We start from the raw sequence: 22,628 nt of genomic DNA on the forward strand, positions 1-22,628 counted from the left end.
TCCATTCACAGTGGTGTAAAATCAATAGAGTTTAACTTATACACTAGTGGGACTGTAAGGAGAATCAGGCCCCAGCGCATCTCACTGCGGTGATTATATGGAGTTTGCAGGTAAAGAATAAAGGAATCCGGTAGCACCATGCATTGACTGAGCATTAGCAAGAGGAACTATTCAGTGACCATCACCTCATCATTGACCGTCAAAGTTTTCTCGCACCCATGGCTCGCCAGCCTTTTTCATGCCCCCCATTAGTGTAATATCTGAGCACCCCATGACATTTAATGCTTTTATTTTCACAATACCCTGATGAGAAGAGGCAGGGCTGTCAGCCCTGTTGTACAGATGGAGAGCAGAGGCACAGGCACACTCGTGTAGGGAATTGAACCCAGCTATCCAGATTCCTAAGCTAGTACCCTAACTACTGGACCATCCTTCTACCTTTCTAAGAGCAAAGTGAAGTTAAAGTCAATGGGAGAAGGGCCAGTACTCACCTTTATACAGAGCAAATGAAATGGCATTGCTCACAATTTCATCTCCAGCTTCTTCTATTTTAATAACAGTTAGTAGATGAGGGTTTTCAAGAATTTCTTTTATCTACAAAAAAAAAAAAAGAGAAGTCCAGTTTTAAAAACTATCCCGGAATGTATTGGTTTATCTGCTCATGTCCCATCACACAGTATTATTCACAGAGCTGTTTATCTAAAGTCCTCTCCCTATACATAGTTAAAATATAAAATAAGAATTCCAGCTATTTATTTCTAATAAACTCACAGTAGTACGAATAAAAGACATTAAGATTAATGTCCTTTAACATATGGCAATTTCATATGACCCTACATGCAGAAAATGACCAATTAGGCACATTCTCACTAAATTAAAAACTACCAATCAACAAAGCTCAAATATTTTGATGGTGCCAATGCCAAGCTAACATCTAGAAGTTTATATGTTGAGGAAGAGTTTATTTGGCCCTTTTGGTTGGTCAAAAAGCAGTGCTCATGTTCTCTCAGCCCCAGGCTTTATGAAATTTCATTTTTTGGCAAGTTGGAAGTGTGAGGGATTGTAATGAAATTATTTTTGTTTACACTTTCAGCTTCTGAATGAACCAAGAGAAGCAGAGGCACATGAAAAAGTAGAAATGATTCCAACATGCACAAGATGCAGATCCAGAACTCGACTGCCAATGTCCTCAAACTCAGAGTGTTTGGATTCCAGGCTTTGGTTCATCCAACAATAAATATACAGGGTCAGATGTGAAATGAAGATCTAGATCGAACTTTCAGGCAACTCCCGTGTTCAGTTCTGAATGGGAGTTTTAGATCATGGATCATGCTTTTTATTTTTCTGGCCAAAGATGCAGTTTTATTCTTACCTGCAGATTACATGCCACATCACTGTAACTGCATCCCACCTACTAAGAATCCATCATAGCGATCAGTTCTCTCGCTTCTCAGCATAGTCTTGAGCTAGGTTCAAGAATAAATTTCCACATCTGCCACCACTGGGATGGTATTGCACAATTTGGTGCATCATAAAAGGTTTACACTTTCCTTTAATCGTAACCAATATAGGATGTTTTAAAGACGATATTGCACAAGATGAACAGGTAGTTTGCTCCATCATCTTGTGAAATGCATAAGCCCTGGGACACATCCTCTGCAGAACAATGCAGCAGCCTATATAGAAAGATTTATTCCCCCCATTGTGGCATTCCCAGAACAGCACAGAATTGTAAATGGTATTCAATAGCCATTGCAAGAGTTTAGAGTTTTGTGGCTTGACTGTAATGCCAAGATTTCTAAAGAATATGTTACAGGGCATTATTTAAAAAAAAATAAAATCATGATGAAATGAGGCTAGGAAGAAAAAAAATAAACATACAATACAGAAAGTAATGGAACATTTTCCATAAGCTTAACTTAGGAATTTTAACAGATGTTCTAATGAGCAATCATTCCCCACCAAGATGATCATGAGCATAAGATAATTGACCAACTGAGAAACGAGGGAAGCCTGGGATCAAGCACTGGGAAAAGAAATTGAGAAAGCCAATTATCTCATGATGATGGCTGCTTGAGTCTGCGGGCTGTTGTGCAATAAATTTCTTAAAAGAACTAAGCATTAAGGTTTTTCCATCAGCTCAGTTTTCCCTACCACAATTAAAGATTGTAGAAATGCAGCTGAAACAGCTCAGACTGCTGGTTAGGTGGCAAGGGAATCAGATTTTTACCAAGCCAATATCTCCAAGCTGGTAGCACTGCAGAAGCAGCACTCCCAACCCCTGCAGCACCATGGCAGGCAGGCATAAGCCACGCAAACCATGCTATAGTGATGCCTAGGGCCCGGAGGCTCTCTCTCATGTCAAAGTAGCAAGGGAAAAGCAAACCTGCTGATATAGGACAATCTTAAATCTTTATCTGCACCCAATGAACAGTATTAATGAGCTCATACATGACAGAGGATCATGCCTACTGCAGGAGATGGTTATCTGTGGTGCACTGCTCTGATGAAAGATCGGCCACTGTGCATGCCAACTTCATATTGTTAGCTACAGCCCAGTCGAGAAAGGGAAGGGGGAACTTGTTCGTGGCACTATTAAGTTTGACAGGAAGTGAAAGTAAGTGAAAAAACATAGGCAATGTTATAAATTCAACACATTAAGCTTGTTGCAATAAGAAAGTCTATGGGAAAAAAAACAGATGTTTCAGATCTGAGACATGGAGTAGTTATAGTGCTCGTTTAATGAATGCTTGTGTCAGTCACCCCAGACCCCATCATTTTTCTTCTTTACCAAGTTTATATAGGAGCTGCCATGCTCACCAGATCATCGGTTCCAAGAGCAGAAGGGATCACTGTGATCATCTAGTCCAACCTTCTTTATAAAATATGCTAGAGACCTGCCCCAAAATAAATCCTAGAACACATATTCTAGAAAAAGATCTAATCCAGATTTAAAAGTAATCACTGACGGAGAATCCAGCATGACTCTTGGTCAATTGTTCAAACGATTAATTACTCTCCTTTAAAATGTATGCCTTATTTCCAGTCTCAATTTGTCCAGCTTCAAATTCCTTTTTCTGCTAGACTGAAGAGCCCATTGTTAAATGTTTGTTCCCATGTAGGTACTTATGAACTAATCAAGTCACCCCTTTAACTTTCTCTTTGTTAAACTAAATAGATTGAGCTCTTTGTGCCTCTCACTATAAGGCATATTTTCTGATCTTTCAGGCATCCTTGTGTCTCTTCTGACCCTTCTCCAATTTATCAACATGGTTCTTGAACTGTGGGCACCAGGACTGGACACAGTATTCCAGCAGTCACACCAGTACCAAAGAGAGAAGTCAAATAACCTCTCTACTCCTACTTGAAATTCTGGAATACTGGAGGCACTGGAGAACTCCTGGAGCAGGTCCTCAAGGAATCCATTTTGAGGCACTTGAAAGAGAAGATGGTGATCAGGAACAGTCGACATGGATTCACCAAGGACAAAGTCATGCCTGACCAACCTGATTGCCTTCTATGATAAGATGACTGGCTCTGTGGATGTGGGGAAAGTGGTGGACCTGATATATCTTGACTTTAACAAAGTTTTTTATATGGTCTCCCACAGTATTCTTGCCAGCAAATTAAAGAAGTATGGGTTGGCTGGATGAATGGATTCTAAAGGTGGATAGAAAGCTGGATATATCATGGGGCTCAGCAGGTAGAGATCAACAGCTCCGTGTCTAGCTGGCAGCCGATAAGAAGCAGAGTGCCCCGGGGCAGGTTTTGTTCATCTTCATTAATGATCTGGAGGATAGAGTAGATTGCACCCTCAGCAAGTTTGCAGATGACACTGAGCTGGGGGAGTGGTAAATATGCTGGAGGGTAAAGATAGGATATCAAGTGACCTAGACAAATTGGAAGATTGGATCAAAAGAAATCTGATAAGGTTCAACAAGGACAAGTGCAGAGTCTTGCACTTAAGATGGAAGAATCCCATGCCCTGCTACAGACTAGGGACCGACTGGCTAGGCAGCCGTTCTGCAGAACAGGACCTGGGGGATACAATGGACAAACTATCTGAAAGCGGGTTCCAGGGAGGATGGAGCTAGGCTATTCTCAATGGCAGTAGATGGCAGAATTAGGAGCAATGGTCTCAAGTTGTAGTGGGGGAGGTCTAAGTTGGATATTAGGAAAAACTTTTTCACTAGGAGGGTGGTGAGGCACTGGAATGGGTTACCTAGGGAGGTGGTAGAATCTCCATCCTGAGAGGTTTTTAAGGCCTGGTTTGTCAAAGCCCTGGATGGGATCATTTAGTTGGGGTTGGCCCTGCTTCAGGCAGGGGGTTGGACTAGATGACCTCCTGAGGTCCCTTCCAACCCTAATAATTCTATTCCCATTAATCCATCCCAGGATCTTTTGGCCACAGGGTCGTGCTGGGAGCTCATGTTCAGCTGATTATCCACCACCACCTCCAAATCTTTTTCAGAGTCACTGCTTCCCAGGGTAGAGTCCCCTCATCTTGTAAGTATGTCCCACATTCTTTGTTCCTAGATGTGCATATTCACATTTAGCTGTGTTAAAACACACACCAGGTCACTCTGAATCACTGACCCAACCAGTTCATTGTCACTCCCCCAATTCGGGTGTCCTCTGCAAACTTTCAGTGATGATTTTATATTTTCCTCCAGGTCATTGATAAAGATGTTAAATAGTGCAGGGCCAAGAATCGATCCCTGCAGGACCACCCTGGAAACAATCCTGCTTGATGACGATTCCCTGTTTAAAGTTACATTTTTAGACCTATCAGTGGTTCATCTAGTCCAGCATCCGGCCAAGAAAAGCAGCTAGTAGCTGACACTTCAGATGAAGGTGTAAGGAACCACGTAGTAAGTAGTCATGGGCTACCCTGCCCTTAGTTGAAGTTTCTTCCTAACCTTCATTAATTAGAGGTGGGCTTGAGCCCCGAAGCATGACTGTTTACATCCTTCTCTAAGCACCTTGGTATTTTACATTTTAATCCTCATTATAGTAACCACTGCTGTTCACATTATCCATGTAAGCATCCCATCTTTTTAAATCCTGAGAAACTCTTGGCCTCAAAGGTATCTTGTAGCAGTGAGTTCCACAGGCTAAATGTGCATCAGGAGAGAAAAAGTTTTGGTATTTATTATAGGAAAGCTCTTTAAAATGTTTTAAATACTTCGGTGCTTAATTGTAGCCCTTTCTCCACTGGTCCCCCTCTCCCTTCTGTCTCATCAACACTATGGCAAAGCATCCACCTACCCATCTGATCCAGCTTTCAGTCTCTTCTTCTGTGAGTCTTGAAACTGTGTGAGGCAGGTATCTGAGCAGTCTCTCCTTGACAGATGAAGAGGCTAGAGTGCCTTCTGCCTCCACTAAGCTCGCTATCACATCAGCAATCTGACCTGAGCCCTCCACCACTATGCAGGGAATTTTACTCTTGATGGCAACATTGATAGCCTAGGAAAAAACAGAGGGGGACAGAACAGAGAAAACAATGATTAATAAAGGATCAAGCTATTTGAAGCTTACTGTTCAGTAATGAAGTAAACAATTTTTGGTATGGTGTGTGTGCAGGCACTGCAGAAATCCCCAGCTCCAGTCAATATTTTTGCTATTACCAGCAAGGGACATTACAATGCCAGTGTTTTTATAGTGGCCTCTAATTTAATAAGAGCAGACGGCAATGGAGAGTTGTCTGGGTGTTCAGGGACAAAGATCATGATGGGTGAATTTAGGAGTAAATAGAGGGAACAAGAGAAGTAGGAGGAAATTGCGCTCTGGAGAGTGAATTCCCAAGATCTGACAACGCTGCATCCAGAGGAATGGAAATCTGAGCAGCCTGACATTAAAGTTATCCTTGCCTGAATTAGGGGTATTGATCTTGCTCAAGTGAAGGACCACCTGTATAGCGGGCTCCAGTTTATTTGCTGAAGGTGGAGGAACTAGACTCTTACATCCACATGTGATTACTGTAAATATCAGAACATGATATTTTTAAGATTGTATTTTTATTAATTTAACAAAAATTCACTAGATACATTGTGTGCAAGCAAACAACTTTACTCAGACAGTTGCTAAACTGAATTAGGAAATTCAGTTTATCTAACCAAACATCAAAATGAGGACATTATATACTTTCAGTTAGCCCTATGTTGTAAAGAGCACATAGAGATCCACCAATTAATACTCAGCAGGTGGTTTTCATTTAGTCTGCCATTAGCAACAGAAGTTTAACCAGTGGAATCTTATTCTACTGAATGCTAAGGAGAAAAAAAGGCACATGACCACAGCGCAGACAAAGTTCACCAGTGATCTGAAAATACTTGGGAGAAAAAGGCAGATTTATTGAACAGAAGTTAACCTCAAGCAGTAAAACCTACAAGAACATAGTAGAACTTCCAATTGGACAATAGATATAGAACAGAAGCAGTATACTTTCCATGCCAATTGGACCAAGGATCTTTTGCTAGGTGGGGCACAGCTCAAGTTAAAATAAGGAAGGAGCCTGAAAGATTTTCATTTCTTTTCTGCTTAAACTGCAGTCTCTGATCAGAAAAGCTACAAGCAATCCCAATGGATGGTCCCCTCTCAGATTCTGCCAATTGTCCACATCCGTAAGACCTATCAAGCATGAGTATTCAGTAGCCGTCTCTTTTAGCAGGAGAAGTCCTCAGCTTGGAAACTATTGCTATGCCTTCCTGAACAAGAACAAAGTTTCATCTGCTTCTGGAGATGAATGCTCCAGCCATGAGCTGTAACAATTGAGACATGGACAACAATCCAGCATCACTGACAAGTAATTGGTCAGACTGTCTCAGACCCTTATCTGGATTATGAGCCAGTTATTCTTCAAAGTTAATAAACACTGAGAATTGTGCATCTGATTGAAGTTTGAATGCCTTGCGCGTTAATTACTTGGGTTTAGGATTAATATTTACAGTACACTACTTATATTTTGTTAAGACCTTAAACTCAGTACAGTGTAGAACTCATTCTGCTTGCTCGAGTCACTGTTCTGTATGATGCATAAAGACATAAGTGAAGAAACCATGGTCAATATTTTAAATTTGGGTGCCTAAAAGTTCAGCCCCCCGAGCAACCTGAAGTTGCCCTTAAAATATTTGGTTTGTGATGTTAAATGAATTGATATTGCTTCAGGAATAGAGAACAATTTTAACGATTCAAATTAAAACTGAGGGTATTGAAGCAATTCAATATTGATGTTAATTTATGGCAACCAGATACAAATATCGGTGGGTAAAGCCTATTTAATGCAGAAATATTAGAACAGGATTAGAAAAAAATCATTCACTTGGTGACTCTGGGGACATACTTTGATATTTTGCAATCTATGTGTGGCATTGACAAATTGATTAACACTGGTGAAGAAATTATACAGATGAATTTTGGCATTGATTTTGATTGGATTATGATCATCAGTATAACCAAAGTTTAATTGGCATGGTAAGTTTTTATACTGAAGTCAGCTATTATTTCAGTGAGTGTTGGTAGCAGCAAGATTGGTCATCATTTCTAATCCTCTTCTAAGGAGACAAGTAGTAATCAGCTTTGATTAGTTGTATTCAATTTCTTATATTTTATTAACACTTCTTGAAAAGCTTGGGTTATAGTTGGACCTGACAAGAGTCAATAACTCAACCCATGTTTCAATAACTTCTCTGGAATAAAATCTAGCTTGTTATAGATGGTCCATGCCATTCATGCAACCCCAGATATGAGGTTATAAACTCACAAATTTTAAGGCACTAAGATGAATTCTATTTTGTGTGACCATAGCAATCTCCCCCATCACCAGCTGGGTTTGAACCCTAAACCTTCAGCACAGATTTCCACCGCATGAATCACCACACTAGCTACAATGCTGCACCAGATGTTACTGTACAAACCTGTAGCCTTGGTATCCTCTCCTGGCACTGCAGAGCATTGACTGCAATGCCCTACATTTGGTGAGACTCTCAGACACATTGGTGATACGGATTTAGCCATTTCCTGCAATATCCTTGAAAACCTGTGTGTTAAGTTGAAGTATCTCTGGAGTCCATTGTATTAAATGCAAAGGTTAGGTATTATTGTAGGCTGGGTTCGTATGCAGAGGGGATGTGATGTGAACCCTGGGAAGGGTTATGCACTTCAAAGGACTGTACTGAACTATGTGCCAGACAAGAATGGCATTTTGGATGATCTGTCAAGTGGTTTGCCTGGGGAACCCCTACAGGGCAGTGAATGCAAATTTCTCATCTCCAATTATGCAAAAACCCAGCCTTTTGAAGCTATGCCCTGAGGAGAGGTCCACGGTCTACTGGTAACTGTTCAAGATCAAAGGTCCAAGCTGCATAAAGGAGAGACTAACCTATTGCCAATGCTGAGCTGAACCCAGAACCACAGAAAAACCCCGTGGTGGGGTTTGAAGGACTGACTCCCACCAAAGCCCTTGCTGTAGCGAGGTGATGGGGGCAGGGGAATCTGGCAAGATTTTTAACATGTGTAGGATGTTTTATTGTTTTAATATGTATTCTCTATAATGCTGTCACCTTAAGAATAACCCTGCTTGTTTAGAAAGAGCTGTGTGGTACTTGTAATGGCTGGCCACTACAGCTGCAGAAAAAGTGAAGTGCTAACATTGTCCTGATCAGGCAGTCTGGCTTGCTGAGGATATCACAGTGGAGGCAGGGAGCTATGCAGCCTGAAAAAACACCAGGGAAGAGGGAGAGAGACTTGCACCTCCTCCCAAGAGAGGTGACTGCTGAGGGGCCAAGAGCCTAGAGTAGATGCCCTTGGTGGACCACATGGGGAAAATACAAATGCAGCTGACCAAATTTGTGCCAACTGGCATGACCTGCTGGCTGCAAACCATTCAGGTGAGCTCCCGCAACAAATTCCTACCCAAGCTGCAACATCAGCCTCCAGCTAATCCTCAGCTCCAAAGGAATGCATGGGTGCAGTCACTGTATGTAGAAGGACGGATAGTTAGCACAAGAGTTTATCTGTCTCACCAAAGCGGGTGCTTGCCATCAGGTGCACGCTGTAGTACCTACAAACATGATGTGATATACACTAGACATGAACCTTCTAGTAGCAAACCTGCACATGGTATGCCTGACCCAGGAACCCCAGAGCACTGGGGGAACTTTGGTACAAAGCACTCGTCAGAACATCTAAGCATCCTGATCTGCAGCGAGATGGACAGAAGCACTGTAACTACACCAATTTCACCATTCCTCCTGACTTCCCTCCACCCTGAAGAAAAAAAGCACAGCAGCCTATTCTAGTTCAGCAGAAGCTGAGGTAACCATCCCCTTCTTAGCTCTGACAACCAACCAATGCAAACACTGTTTGCAATACACTTGGGACAACTCTTGTATGAGAGATACAATGCAAAGGAGAAGCATTGATGGCTGGAAACACATCAAACAATGGCTGCTTGAAATACCAAAACAACAGAGGGTGCTTTACAGCCGCGAGTGACGCACAGCCTATAGTTATACATTATACAGAAAGCACATTACAAACACCTTGGATTGCAAAAATCAAGCACTCAATATCTAGGAAATACCAGAATTAGGACTGCCTATGCAACCTAATTGCAGCCTAGGCATTATGATGAGTCTTTAATTACACATTATTTTTTCCACTGGACCACTTTCCCATTCAGTGCCAGCTTTCCTGCCCAGCTAGTCGCAGTTCCCCCCACTTCTGGCTTCTCATCCAATCTGTCTCCCCACTCCTATTTCCCCCATGCCACCCAATTAGCTGAATCCCAGTCTCCCGCACCGGGGCCCTCATCCAATATCAATTCTTCCTCGCACTCCATTCAGTTCCTTCTCCATCTCTTTGCCTAGACCAAACAGTCTCAGTTCTCACTCAGTTTCTCCCCAGATCTGTCTCCCTTCTGCCTCTCCTCCCAACACACAGATTCCCAGTACCTAGATCCCCACCCCTTCCCTGCCTTCTGATCCCAACCCCAGGCTGACATGGTCTCTTCTGCATGTGAATCAAGCATCCTCCTCCTCCATGTTGCCTGAGCCCAGCAGGCAGGTCACTGAGATACAGGATCCCTGTTCTGGACCAAGGCACAACATAGCTCAGAGCTGCGATTGCAGGGAAGTCCTGCAAGAGCTTGACATGGAGCATGCCCAGTGCAAATAGAATCTTCAGGGAATTTAGTAGCTGAACTCTAGACAGTCTACTGATAACGTGTGATCTAAGATTTTTCAAATTTGGGTGGATAGCAAAAGGCACATCTCTAACAAAGGCAAATCCCAAGTCTCTCCCCAAAGCATGATGCACTACAGATTCTCAAATAAAAGGTCAGAGTTTTGTTTTGTTTTTCAACATTGTGAAATGATTTCCCTTAGCCTCATTCTCAGAAACAGCTTATCCATATTGGCTGAAACTTTCTAAAACATTTCAGTCTGAGGCAGACCCAAGGCCTGGAAAATTTTAGCCCAAACCATCAATGTTTGGAAAAGTTAAATGCAACTGAAAGCAGGGTCTTATAATGAAAAGCATCAGGCAACCTTAATGCTCGGTGCTGCTACCGGCCACACCTAGAGTACTATTAAAATTGGACAAGACACCACAGGACATTTAATTTTTCTGACTTATTTTCAGACTTACCTTCAAAGTTTCCTTCCCTCCTCCTTGGGTGAAACACACAATCGGAATCTTCCCACCATAATTAGAATCTGAAATATACCAAAACAAGGGAGGGAGGGTCTCACTTTGCAGCATCAACGTATTTGAGCTGTTCTCATGCTTCGCTACAACCTTTTATACATTTATGTTTCTGGGGGGCTGATTTTTTTTTTATTGGATTTAGCTTTCATAATATTTTACACACATGTATCATATTCCTGGCTTTCAGCTGATTTAACCAAACTATTTTTCAAGTTGTCTTGTCCATTTTTGTGTGACCTTTAGTTATCCTCACTAACACGTTTTGCCTAATCTAGTGCCAGACACCAACACTGAGATGCAGCCTCTCCAGAAGTAAAGCACGGCTAACAGTCTTAGGGAATTAGTATTGCCAGTGCTTTAAAAAAATAATCATATGATAAGATTTTGAGGGGACCAAAGTTCATCTGCCTGCTTGTTTCTGACCCTTTAGGATTCAGTTCTTAGAGTTTCTCCTTGCAAATATCAGGGCTAGACACTTAGCTGTCAGTAAAATAAAAGTAAGGGAGATTCTACCATAATCACATGAGTCCAGGAGCAGGGGCTTTAAGAAATACCAAACATCATGCCAACTCTTGCCATTTTATCACGTCTCAACACTGAGTAAGATTTAATGCAGTGCAATAACTTTAAAGAGCAATAATTAACCCTTCTGCCAGGGCTTTGATCCTGCATTCTTGCGCTATAAGGGAGTTGATCTCCCTACTAGACTGTGGCTAGGTCTAATGGACCTGCATAGGAGGAGCAGGTGTATTAGGGCTTCTCTGGAACGCAGCCCCAGCCATGTGGAGTGGGGAAGGAGCAGGAACTGAGTGTCCTTAATTTCCCCCATGAGTAAGTCAGCCAGAAAAGACACGTAGTGGACAGGATGGGTGGAGGCCTAACAGCGTGAGGTAAGGAACACGCTATGCCCCATAATGACTGCAGCAGTGTATTGCCTAGTATCCAAAGGCAGCAGAGGAGGAATTATGCTTCAGAGGCCCAATGTTACTCATGAGTCTGTACAGATTATATATACACATCACTCCTTGGCCAGGGCTGTGCATAGAGGCACAACCTGTGCTATAAAATGATAGATAGGGCTGAGCTGTCCATTTAGGTCTACATTTAAACACACAAAAGTTTGAGGTTGCTTGAGTTCAAGGTTTTGAATTATTCTAGAACAGAGTGGGTTCCCTGAAAAATTCATACGTGGGTTCAGATTTCAATCTCTACTGGAATTTGGGGCTGTCCAGCTGTGAGTGCCTATGTCAAAGTCCCAGATCTTTTCTAAATCTACCTACCATGACCTGTGTTTGTATTATATACCCACACACAAATATATCCATACACACACACACACACACACACACACACACACACACACACACACGGTAGGTAGATTTATGTAAGTAATTATTAAAGGAATAAGTTAATTGAGAAGTTAGGCTGATGGACATTAACACAGATGTAAATTTGAGCATTAGAAAGTCCAAGTATAGAGCCTACAATTACATCTAAAAGGCTTAGTGTAATAGGAGTTTTCTAGGTTGGACACTAGTTGATAACCAATAGCATATGTATTAAAATTAAAGCCATGTGTGGCTTTAAAGCATACTCTGTGGTGAACCTCAAATACATTACTGCAGATATGTCTATGCCCTACTTATCTGTACCCATAAGAAGCAAGTTCTCCTTGAAATACACACAAATCACCATGCATCGCATTGGCTGTATGCCGTCAGAAGTCTTCTTTGTTGCTAGGCTAGTAAGCAAAACACTTGTCACCCATAGCATAGCAACATGAGAAAGCTGGTTTCCTCCCTTCTTGTGTTCAGTAGCATCCAGCCATGTAGCACGTAGGCAGAAAGATCTGAAGACAGAGAGCGGCACCAACCTGGGATGACGCGTTCCGAAATGTATTTTTCTAATTGTGTCCGTAGCTTAGCTTCTATTGAGGGGTGTCCATGGGTGCCATTATCAACCAGCAAAAGATGGGTGTGGTTATTGTCCAGGCAATACAATGGGTCTCTCTTAAGGTCATCCATTATGTAGTGAGCTGAATAGTACCCCTAGGAACATCAAAAGGTTTCCATTGAGATCGGAAGGGCATGGTGCATGCAGTACTTGAAATGGGGACACAGGTCAGTGGGAGGGGCACGACTATCATTCTTCTATTTTCCAGTTTTTAGGAACATAAGAATTTCCATATCAGATTAGAGAAAAGTTCCATCTAGCCCGTGGCCAGCACCAGCCGCTTCAGAGGTAATTGCAAGGACATTTGTAACTCAGGTAGGGAATAACCTGTGCACAGAGGACATTTTTTCCTTTCCCCCATGCGATCGGCTCGTGCCCAGGAGAGAGAGGGTTTACGCCGCCTCTAATTTTATCTTATATAACAAACTGTGGATGTTTTCGTCACCCATGCAGATGTCTAGTGATTTTTGAATCCTCCTAAGCCATGTTGAAAATTAACAATTCATTTCTCCTCCATTTTCACCAGTTTCTAATTCATGACAGACCTTTACCCCTCGCCACAAGACTGTTTCCTTAATGCTACCTAGTGAGGGGTTTTGTCAATGGGTTTTTTAAAAAGCCAGTTTGTCATCTCCTTTGTCCACTATTTTGCTGACATACTGTAAGAAATTTCTTAGATTAGAGGTAGGATAAGACTTGCTGGTTTGTCCTTCCTCCTCTTCAGCTGAAATTTCTGCCAAACCTTTACCAACATATACAGTAATATTGTTGCATTATGAAGATTTCTAGCAAGTACTCCTGAGTGCCTCTCCGCATTCCTTCCCTCAGTGAGTTCTCCTGGCTGAGTCTCAGCAGCAGATCTTTTCCAAAATCCAATGCACCATTGGTGAGTGCAATGCATCTCATTTGTTTGACTATTACCCTTACTAGGCACTGATGATTTTACAACACAGCTCAGCAGGAGTTCTGTAGGAGCTCACATCCAAATCACAGGCCAACAGCATCAGGCTCTGTGCAGATAGTGGTGTGGATGGACAGCAGTGAGGCATTTGCCGAGACTGCATTTAGTTGGAGCATGACACAGTTTTGTAGGTTTTCACTGGCTTCCCATGACTCCCCTTGACATCCCTATACGTTCCTCACCTCAGTATTGCTACTTCTTATCAGACTGTCCCGATTGGAAATCATGCCCCAGGCTGCTATGCCGATAGCTACCACGTTCTCCTCTGAGCTCCTACTGATGGTGTTGTCTCTTACCACCTCTCCGATGTATTTCATCAGTCCGTAGTGAGTGCCGCCTGTGAAAATCCAGGCCCCTGCAGATGGCAAGTATCAAATGAAATTTAGCCACAGACCTACTACTGTGCACAAACAGTTCTGGTCTCTATAGAAATGTGCGTCTGTCAGCCCCAATTCTCCACTGTCCTGCACCTTGCATAGTCGTAACCTGTGTTACATAGGTGCAAGAGGCTACCACTTGGATGTGGAAGTACTGTGCACCGATGCAAGTGACAACGAAAAGGGCTAGGTGGTGTGGAATTTGGCCCTTTACCTTCAAGACAGTAAGCCAACTCATTTATCCTCACTAGATCACAGGAGATCTGTTAATTCCCGTTTTTTCCTATATCATATGGAAGAAGAGACGTTATGAGACTTACCCAAAGCTACAAAGGACAACCTTGTCAAAGCCAAGGACAGCTCTCCATCCTGTCCCCAAACCATTAGGCCATACTTGTCTGAATTGGCTAAGTAGGCAACCACTAATAGAAAGCGCTGCCTCTCTGCTGACTATTCCCAGTTTCTTATTCCCCTCCACCAGCCTTATTTGGCAGAAGGCTAATCAACCAGCCAATTGAGATATTAACATCTCACTTCAGCTAAATGACAATTGCACTCACAGAGCCAAGTATTTCACTTGGTTGATCTCTATTTACTTTAAAAAGAGGTTACTTTTTAGCCCATTTTTTTTTAAAAAAATGCAAGGTATTACAGTGATTATCTTTTCCTGTTATCCTACTCTGTGTGCCAAAGGCTACAACTGAATTCACAGGCATTAATTACATAGATGATTGTAAAAGGTGTAAGAGCACTCAGAGTGGCATCAAAAAAGATAGACTTGCCCCAAGATGTGTCTCGTTTTCCCCCAAATTAAGCCCTCATTCATTTTGCGGCCAAATCAATGAAAAAACTCACATGGACTTCAGTGGGACCAGGATTTGTCTCGAAGCATATTCCCTGATCATCTATTTTCCTTTCCCTATATTAGTGTCTAACATCACAGTTTATCCATTATACTGACATACCAAGAGACACCATATTAGCCCAGTGGAGGAAAAACTAACACTTAGTAGCTGCAAGGCATCACAGACACCCCTTTCACCTTTGGACTGGGCAATGTAAATCAGCCTGCTGAATATCTTGCGCATCCGTGGCTTTAGTGCAAAGTTCTTTGCTCCCCCGGTCACTGAGATGACGAGGTTGGGAGTTTTAAGGTGCCAGTGTTCAGTCATCAGATCATAGAGCCTTTCGGAGTCCGTGTCGCATGATAACCGGATGTACTTCAATGAGAGAGAACATGATGCAGGGTTAGCAGCAATAAATGGCAGAGTAATTCCATATGGTCTCAAAAAAGGGACGGCCTGATTCCCCACTCCCTTGCCCTGTATGCAGTCATTTATATCTAGACAAAATACAAAACTGGTGTCAAAAAGCTTACATCAGGTAACATTTGGCACCCACATTGCACAGGAGGAAATGAACATGCAAGGGCAAGGCAATGGAGAATCAGGGCCAGTTGCATTTTCCAAATGCTTATTTTATAGCCTGTATTTTCCTCACTCCTAGGACTCCTGAATAGAGATGGGCTAAATTTTTCAAACAAATAGTTTATTCACCAAAAAAAATGCAGTTTCAGCCAACCTGAAACTATTTGTGTATTTGACCCAACTAGTTTTGATTGGGGAAAAAGATTTTTCTAGGTCAGCTTCAGATAAGTATGTATCCCCCTTTCCCTGCCTTTCTACCCTTTAGTCCCAAGGTTAAGGCCCTTGCCTTGGATATTTGAATCCCCACTCTGAACCAGGGACTTGAACTCACCTCATCCCCCTCTCGGGTGAGCATCCTAACCGCCAAGCTGTATGCTATTTTGGGATGAGTGGCTTCCAATCTCACCTGTTGAAGCTGTTCCACTTGTATCAATTCTTAAATATTCCTTGGGTCAAACAAAGAGAATGGCTCTGCAGCCTGCTGATTAGCAAGGATCTTAGAAAACTGTTTGCTGTGGAAAAACGTGCAATTTGCAAAGAATCTGGCTGGGCTGGGGCTGACAGCCCTGGGCAGCAGGGCTCCCGCTGGGCAGATTTCCATTTTAATTGTGGAAACACCAAGTGCAAGTTTTTTTAACCAAAGAATTTTTTTTTTCCATGGAAAACTAGGATTTCTGGTGATTAAGTATCTTGACTGGGAGATAGCAGATGGAGATTCAGATCTTCTCTCTGCTTGTGATTTACCTGGGTATGAAGTCATCAGCCCTTAGGAAACTCCAACAGCATGTCTCCTCAACAACATGGCCTGTCCTGGTCTCAGCCCTGGTCTCCGCTCTCTACACTGGCTTCCCATTGAACTCTGAGTCACCTTCATGGCCCCATGAAGGCATTTAATGGCTTGGGCCCAGGCTATTTAAGAGATGGAGACTGTGTTCAACAAATCCAGCCATCAGGCACCATGGAACTTCGATGCAGACGAGCTTTAACCTTCTGATAGGAAGGCTGGGCTTCCTCAGGGGCTGGTCCCAAAACGTGGAATAAACTAAGACCCATCACAAACCTCACCACGTTCCACTCCAAGCACAAGGCCCACTGCTCCAATGTGCCCCTTCCACACGCACAGTGCACATACTTTAGAAAAAATATTAAAAACCTACCACAAAACCACCACTCTGCACTCATGCTCCCCTCTGGGGACAGCAAAAGATGGAAATGAAACTGTCACAGGTGTTAGGCACGTTGATTAATGCACTATTATTTAGATGGCAGCAGCATCTATGAGCCCTGCTGTGGACCTGGACTCCATTGTGCTAGGCATGGTAAAAAAAGAACAGGGACAGCCCCTTTTACAACCAAAGTACAGGCGTGGAACCCAAACCAAAGATAATTTGCACTACTTTGTCAACCACATTTGGAGTAAAACAAAGCAATGACCAATTTTCAAAAGCACAAATGGCACTGAATTCTGTTAACTCCCAAGGAGATTTAGGGGCCAAAGGGCTATTTGTGCTTTTAAAAAAAAAAAAAAAAAAAAAAAAATCTAGTCCAACATCAACTGATCCCCCATGGAGATGGCATCATTTTATCAGGCAGCAGAGTTCACATGCACAGAGAAAAGGCCATGGCACCAGCCTTCACACTCCAAGAAACATGGGGGATTAGCAGGAGGCCACGACCATCCATATCCCAACAGCATCTCCAGCTCCCTGCATACCTCGAGCACGCTGGACAGACTCTCGTGGCTTCTGCAGCTGATGGCTACCTGGAAACCTCCTTAAAGAGGAATCTACAGGGCACCAATGCCACTGAGAGATGTATTATTGTCCTGCCCTGATGTGTGAAAGGATGATGTTTTATTTCTTCCCAGGCCAGGCCTGCCCCGGAGCCACCTTCTTTTCCCCAAGTCACTTCAACCACTGCTCACCTTTTACCCCGCCTACATAGCATCCACCTCTAGACAACACAAAGTGCTGAATGGGCGAGGGGGAGCTGTCCTTGAGGCGGGTGTCATCTCACACACAGATCTGCATGCTAAGAATCCCTTTCACATGGGCACAAGGGATCAGGCCCATTACTGATTAGCAAGAGAACTAGAACTTGAAAACTCGAATGTACGCACCTAGCTTTCCACATGCTGGACCACATGTATATTAAAGATCACAACAAGGTGCGGAGAAGAAGCAGAATTTGCTCCCCTCTGGCTTCCCTGCAGTTTAGAGGATGTGCTCAAGGCAATTGATTTTGTGCACCCATAGCTCCATTTTAACAGTGACCACTGGGGGCACTCCCAGATCTTTATAGATCCTCAGTGCCCTCTTCCAACACTTGTTCCAACTGCCATCACCTGGTTCTTTGCAATACTGCATCTCCGGCTACCACTCAAAACAGAATTCCTATCTTCACTGGCAATTCTTTTGTTTCTTTTTCAGTTGTGCATAAAGCTAGGGCTGATTGTATTATACGTTGGGAAGTCAAGGGCCTCAGTTAACAAACTGAGCATGTTCCTGAGCATCTCGGAACAAAATTAACCATCTTTCTTTCTCCCTTCTCCCCCCACCACCCACTTTTTTTTGGTTAAGGTGTTCAGAGGTCTTCAGATATAGGCATCAGAAAATTCAATACTAGGGACACGATCATCAAAAGAGTCTCCTAACGCTATATTGAGCTCCATGGAAAATGGGAATTTTCCCTGCAAGAAACTTTGCAAGAAAAAACCCCAATTGAAATTCTTCAACCAAAATTTTTTCAATATTCCACAGAATTTTTGTATTTAAAACTGAATGAAAAACATTTCAAAACAAGTTTTGTTTCTATTTTTGAATTGTGTGTGTGTGTGTGTGTGTGTGTGTGTGTGTGTGTTTGTTTTGTGTTTTCTTTTAAGGTTTCCTCCCCTTTTAATTTTTTTTTTTAAACCCACCTACATGTGGAGGGGAAGTGGTTAAAAATGTGGTAAGGTGGAGAAAAAAATCCATTTTTGACTCTCCAACTTTCTTCAGGGGGTAAGCAGTTAATTGTGATAAAGGGGAAAAATAAGAATTTCAAAACCAATGTTCCCCCCCAAAAATAGTTTCAGTTCAAATAATTTCAGATTTTTTTTTTTTTTTTTTTTTTGCAGAAAAATAAGTTTATTTAACCCTCTTTTCCAACATTAAAATGTGTCAATTTTGTTTTGAAAAGCTGTTATGCCCTAACTATATAGCCAATTTTCCAAAATGCTCAGCACCCAGCAGTTTTCACCAACTTCAGTGGAAGGTGTTGTGGACTTATAAATGCCTGAAAAATCAGATTGCTTATTTAGGTGACTAACTTGATGTTCCTGTGTTTGAAAAAAATATAAGCATCTTTTTTTCCCCCCCTTTTATTGTTTTGGCTTCTTTTTAATTATTCTGAATTTATTTTATGAAGCCTAACGCAAAAAGTCACAGGATAAAAAGCCATTTATGGACAGGATGGAGTTAAAATACATGGTGATAGCTCAGCAGTCACTCACCTTTCCTCTTTTCCCAAGATTTTCAAACTGAATGTCACCAAAAGCATCAGTGGGAAGGTCTTTTGTGTGCTTCCTATAATTCCATTTCTCACAGTTATTTACCTGCGTCCCCTCTATATGTTGACTTTTGGAATATCCACACTTACACAAGTTGTCCCTGTCAAGAAGAGTGAATTAAAAAAAAGCGGATTACTATCTTTTGCCCAGACAACACAAATACTCGTCTCTTTCAGTGACTAATAGCATAATGACAATTGGGAAAGGTGAGCAGCTTTTCCACATGTATTTGACAAGCAGGTTGGTTACACACAATGTGACTATAATGTTACAATTTATTCTCCAATAAATAGGGTACTTCTAAGTGGGAATTTAAAGTTTTGTTCAACAAAACTGAGTAGTCATGGAGCTTGGACAGAAAGATTCACAAGGCCAGAGGTGAAGTGTGACATCTACAGTCGAGGTGTGAGCAAGTAGGAAATGGAGACTGAAGGAAACTAATACTTCAGAACGTGTTCGCTCGAGTGTATCAGTGTCATGGATCTACCCAAAAAGAGATATCTTTAGTGTTTTAACTGTATGACCTTAGCAACATTGCAGAAAGACCTCAGCTAATGAAAGTACAAAATCAAGCATTTGTGAACACCTAATCTGCTCCGTATCAGAGGGGCTCTGATCTGTTTCTTGCTTATACAATGAGGGATTTTCAAATAGATCTTCCTATTGCTCTGCTTTAGCCAGACTGAAGCACAGTTTACTCGTGCCTTTCTGATGGTCTCCATATTAGCGCGCTAACACCATAACATTTGCTTCCATGCTAAATCCCACTATATGCCTGACGATGCCAACTTTAAATTAAGTACCTTCCCTATCTGAGGCTTATGACTTGAAGACTCCCAATGACTAGGTCCCAGGATCATCTCAACAGATCTTGGCATTCATCGCCCAGATAGATTGAAAGAAAATAGGGAAAAAAATACAGTATGGAACTAGTGTTGACAGCAATGGGCCTTGAATGGACCTTATGCCTTACACACAGAGCACCTGGTATTCCACCACCACAGAATTTACAACATGCCACAGAACTGTGCTCCAGAACAAGGAATTAAAAACATTCCTTGTCCTTACGGTTGCGAAGATAACGTTGAAAACACGAAACAGTACATCAATGCAATGTAAGTGGCACCCAGCTGAGTCCGCAGAAAGCTTTAAACAATAACTACAAAGAGTGTAAACAGCTCCATTCATTTTATTCATGGCTTAGAAAACCCCAGAGTTCATGAAGATATACAGGATTCAGCCATTCTGCCTCACATTTGGACCTTCTGCTGCGGTCAGGGGCTCAACATTTTGTTGCAGGCAGAGCACAGACCACTATCTGCCTCTTGCTTGCCAACTTCCCTCACAAGGGGTTGTTACTGGATTACGCTGCAAGCTTCCTGCACTGGTCCATGGTGCCAGGCAAAGGGGTTTAAGGGTTGGAGTCCGGCTTGCAGTCAAAGGAGCTGGATGTGGAAGATAGTGAGATGAGATACGTAGGTACCATAGCCACTGACGCTAGCTACAAGGTCCCGTTTCTCTGGATGAGAATGGGAGGGCCTGAGCTGGGCTACCTGAACATTATGCAGCACCAAAATCCCAGAGAGTGAAAATGGGCTGCTTAGAGTATAGTGGAAAAACCCATTCTTAGAAACAGTCACTGTCAAAAATAATCAGAAATGTTTGGTCCGTGAATAATTTTCAACAATGGGCATAGGCGGTGGGTGTGAGAGTGTCTGTGTGTGGAGAGATGGGAATGAAGTGCATTCCATGGTAACAGAATATACTAACACTGCCATGGAACTCAGGGGTGGATGCTGCAGAAATCGGTCCCATGGTGATATGGGGTACACAGAGGCAGGAATAGAGAAGGGGCTGTTGATAAGTATAGAGCTGATTGGTTAAAAGCTTTTTTCTCTGAAGTAAGCTATGTGAATTGCTGTTGGGCAGTGCAGACTGAGCTCCATTCAATGTTCAACTGCATGACAGGTGCTCATCTGATGCTAATTGTGTCTTTGGAAAAATCTAAAAGTAGACACCAGATTACATAATAGTGGTGTCCCCTCTAATAGCATTGTGAAGTACAGCAGGACTCTGCAAAAGTAACAGACCAAGTAGGCTTGAAAGTGAAGACAAACAATTGCGTAGGTCTTCAGGCTTGACCCAGAATCTGAAACCATGAGTGATACCATTAGCTGATGCTCCCTTTGGAGGATATAGCTCAGAGCAAGTCTCTTGAATGAGAGGCTTCCAATGTGCTTCTCAGCAACTCTTCAGTTCATGAATAAGAATTAGTTCTCTAACTCAAGAAATCTAAGTGCGCTCCAGATAAATAAGCCTGTGAAATGTTCATGTTGTCCTACTTAAGCCAAAGTTCTGGAAGAGACATGATCCACCACCACCCAAACAGAGCTGGTTTGGACTCTCTGGCAGAAGTAGCCCCAGGATGAAGCTGTATGGGCATGAAGCTAACAGAACATAGTCTGAACTCCAACCTTCATCTTTGTGCTGCACAGACAGGTATCTCTAGCGGCCTGGCCATCTGTTGCCGTACATTTATAAGAGTGTTAACATCTCTGATTATCTGCAAGGTGTCTGAGGAGTTCTCTCAGGAGATGATTATGGACAAGAACATAGGATATACTCCCTGCTGGACGTATCAGAACTCACCACAGTCTGCTTTCAGAAGAGCAGCCAAGTGCAGATTGGCAAGTCGAAATAAAAGAAAGGAAAAGGCTGTATGAACCCAGACTTCAACACTGTGAAAGAACTGGACTGAAGATTAATAGCTTGCATGGTCCAGAACTCTCAAATGCTTTGTAAATTACCTAGGAATATCAAGTGCCCATGTGTTATTTGGGAACTCTGGTACTAGACATAACAGTACATGTGTTCTCTCACCAGCCCTCTATGGGATGGAACGTGGCAGCCAGCCACACTTATCAATCCTAAAAGGAGGGAATAGACTAAGTATGGAGATGCAGTAGTCATGTCTGATCTTTTCCTCCTGGGTTTGGGGGCGGAGGGGTAGAGTTTGGTGAGAACCAGCTAGCTGTCCTTTTTCCACCCTTCCCCTGCAGAATTCCAACGAAAGGCTTCTCTGAGGTTATTAGGAAGCATGCCACAGTTTAGATGTGAGAGGAGAGATGTCGATTCAGAGAGGAAGTGTGCAGTACTCAGACATACAACAGTTTTGTTGCTGTATCAATTATTAATTGAGTCCTCCATTTCCTGTTTGCCTTTGGATGAGATGCAAAGCCAAAATCCTGACAAAGCCATGGTGCTTAGAAACATCCAACAGTCCTTTTTATGTACATAAGGTATGAGTTTTCCCTGGCATCCTGGCCAAATACCAGCCTGGGCAAATAGATCCTCAACTAAATTTCTTTCCCATAGGGGCTTGCCTGCACACACAGTTTTTGTACTGCTTTCACTATGCTGATTTATATACAGACATTGTTAAAGCATTACAGCCTGCTAGGGTGGGCCCAATTATACCAGTATAAAGGTGTTTATATCATTATAGCTTATTCTTGTAAAGGTAGGAGAATAAGTTATACTGATATAAATACCTTTATACTGGTGTGACTGGATCCATATGGGGAGGGTGTTATCAATTTAACTGTTTTAACATTGAAAAAACCATAGCCCTAATCAGAAGTTAAACTGGTACAAAA

The 22,628-nt window shown here is 42.4% G+C and overlaps 1 protein-coding gene across 1 annotated transcript in view; it reads right to left on the reverse strand.

Annotated features, from left to right (window-relative positions):
- Positions 1 to 22,628, reverse strand: part of TRPM8 (transient receptor potential cation channel subfamily M member 8) — a 68,267-nt gene that overhangs the window by 39,628 nt on the left and 6,011 nt on the right. The window contains exons 3-9 of the mRNA XM_067548657.1: positions 18,916 to 19,072; positions 15,041 to 15,218; positions 13,804 to 13,976; positions 12,581 to 12,755; positions 10,648 to 10,715; positions 5,269 to 5,466; positions 492 to 594 (exon numbers count right to left, since the gene is read on the reverse strand). Of these exons, the coding sequence (XP_067404758.1) occupies positions 492 to 594; positions 5,269 to 5,466; positions 10,648 to 10,715; positions 12,581 to 12,755; positions 13,804 to 13,976; positions 15,041 to 15,218; positions 18,916 to 19,072 (1,052 nt within the window). The remainder of the gene's footprint in view (positions 1 to 491; positions 595 to 5,268; positions 5,467 to 10,647; positions 10,716 to 12,580; positions 12,756 to 13,803; positions 13,977 to 15,040; positions 15,219 to 18,915; positions 19,073 to 22,628) is intronic.

The sequence above is a fragment of the Emydura macquarii genome, unplaced genomic scaffold, assembly GCF_026122565.2.
Source record: "Emydura macquarii macquarii isolate MOO-44397 ecotype Brisbane River unplaced genomic scaffold, CSIRO-AGI_Emac_v2 contig_1253, whole genome shotgun sequence".
In the NCBI taxonomy this organism is placed as follows: Eukaryota; Metazoa; Chordata; order Testudines; family Chelidae; genus Emydura; species Emydura macquarii.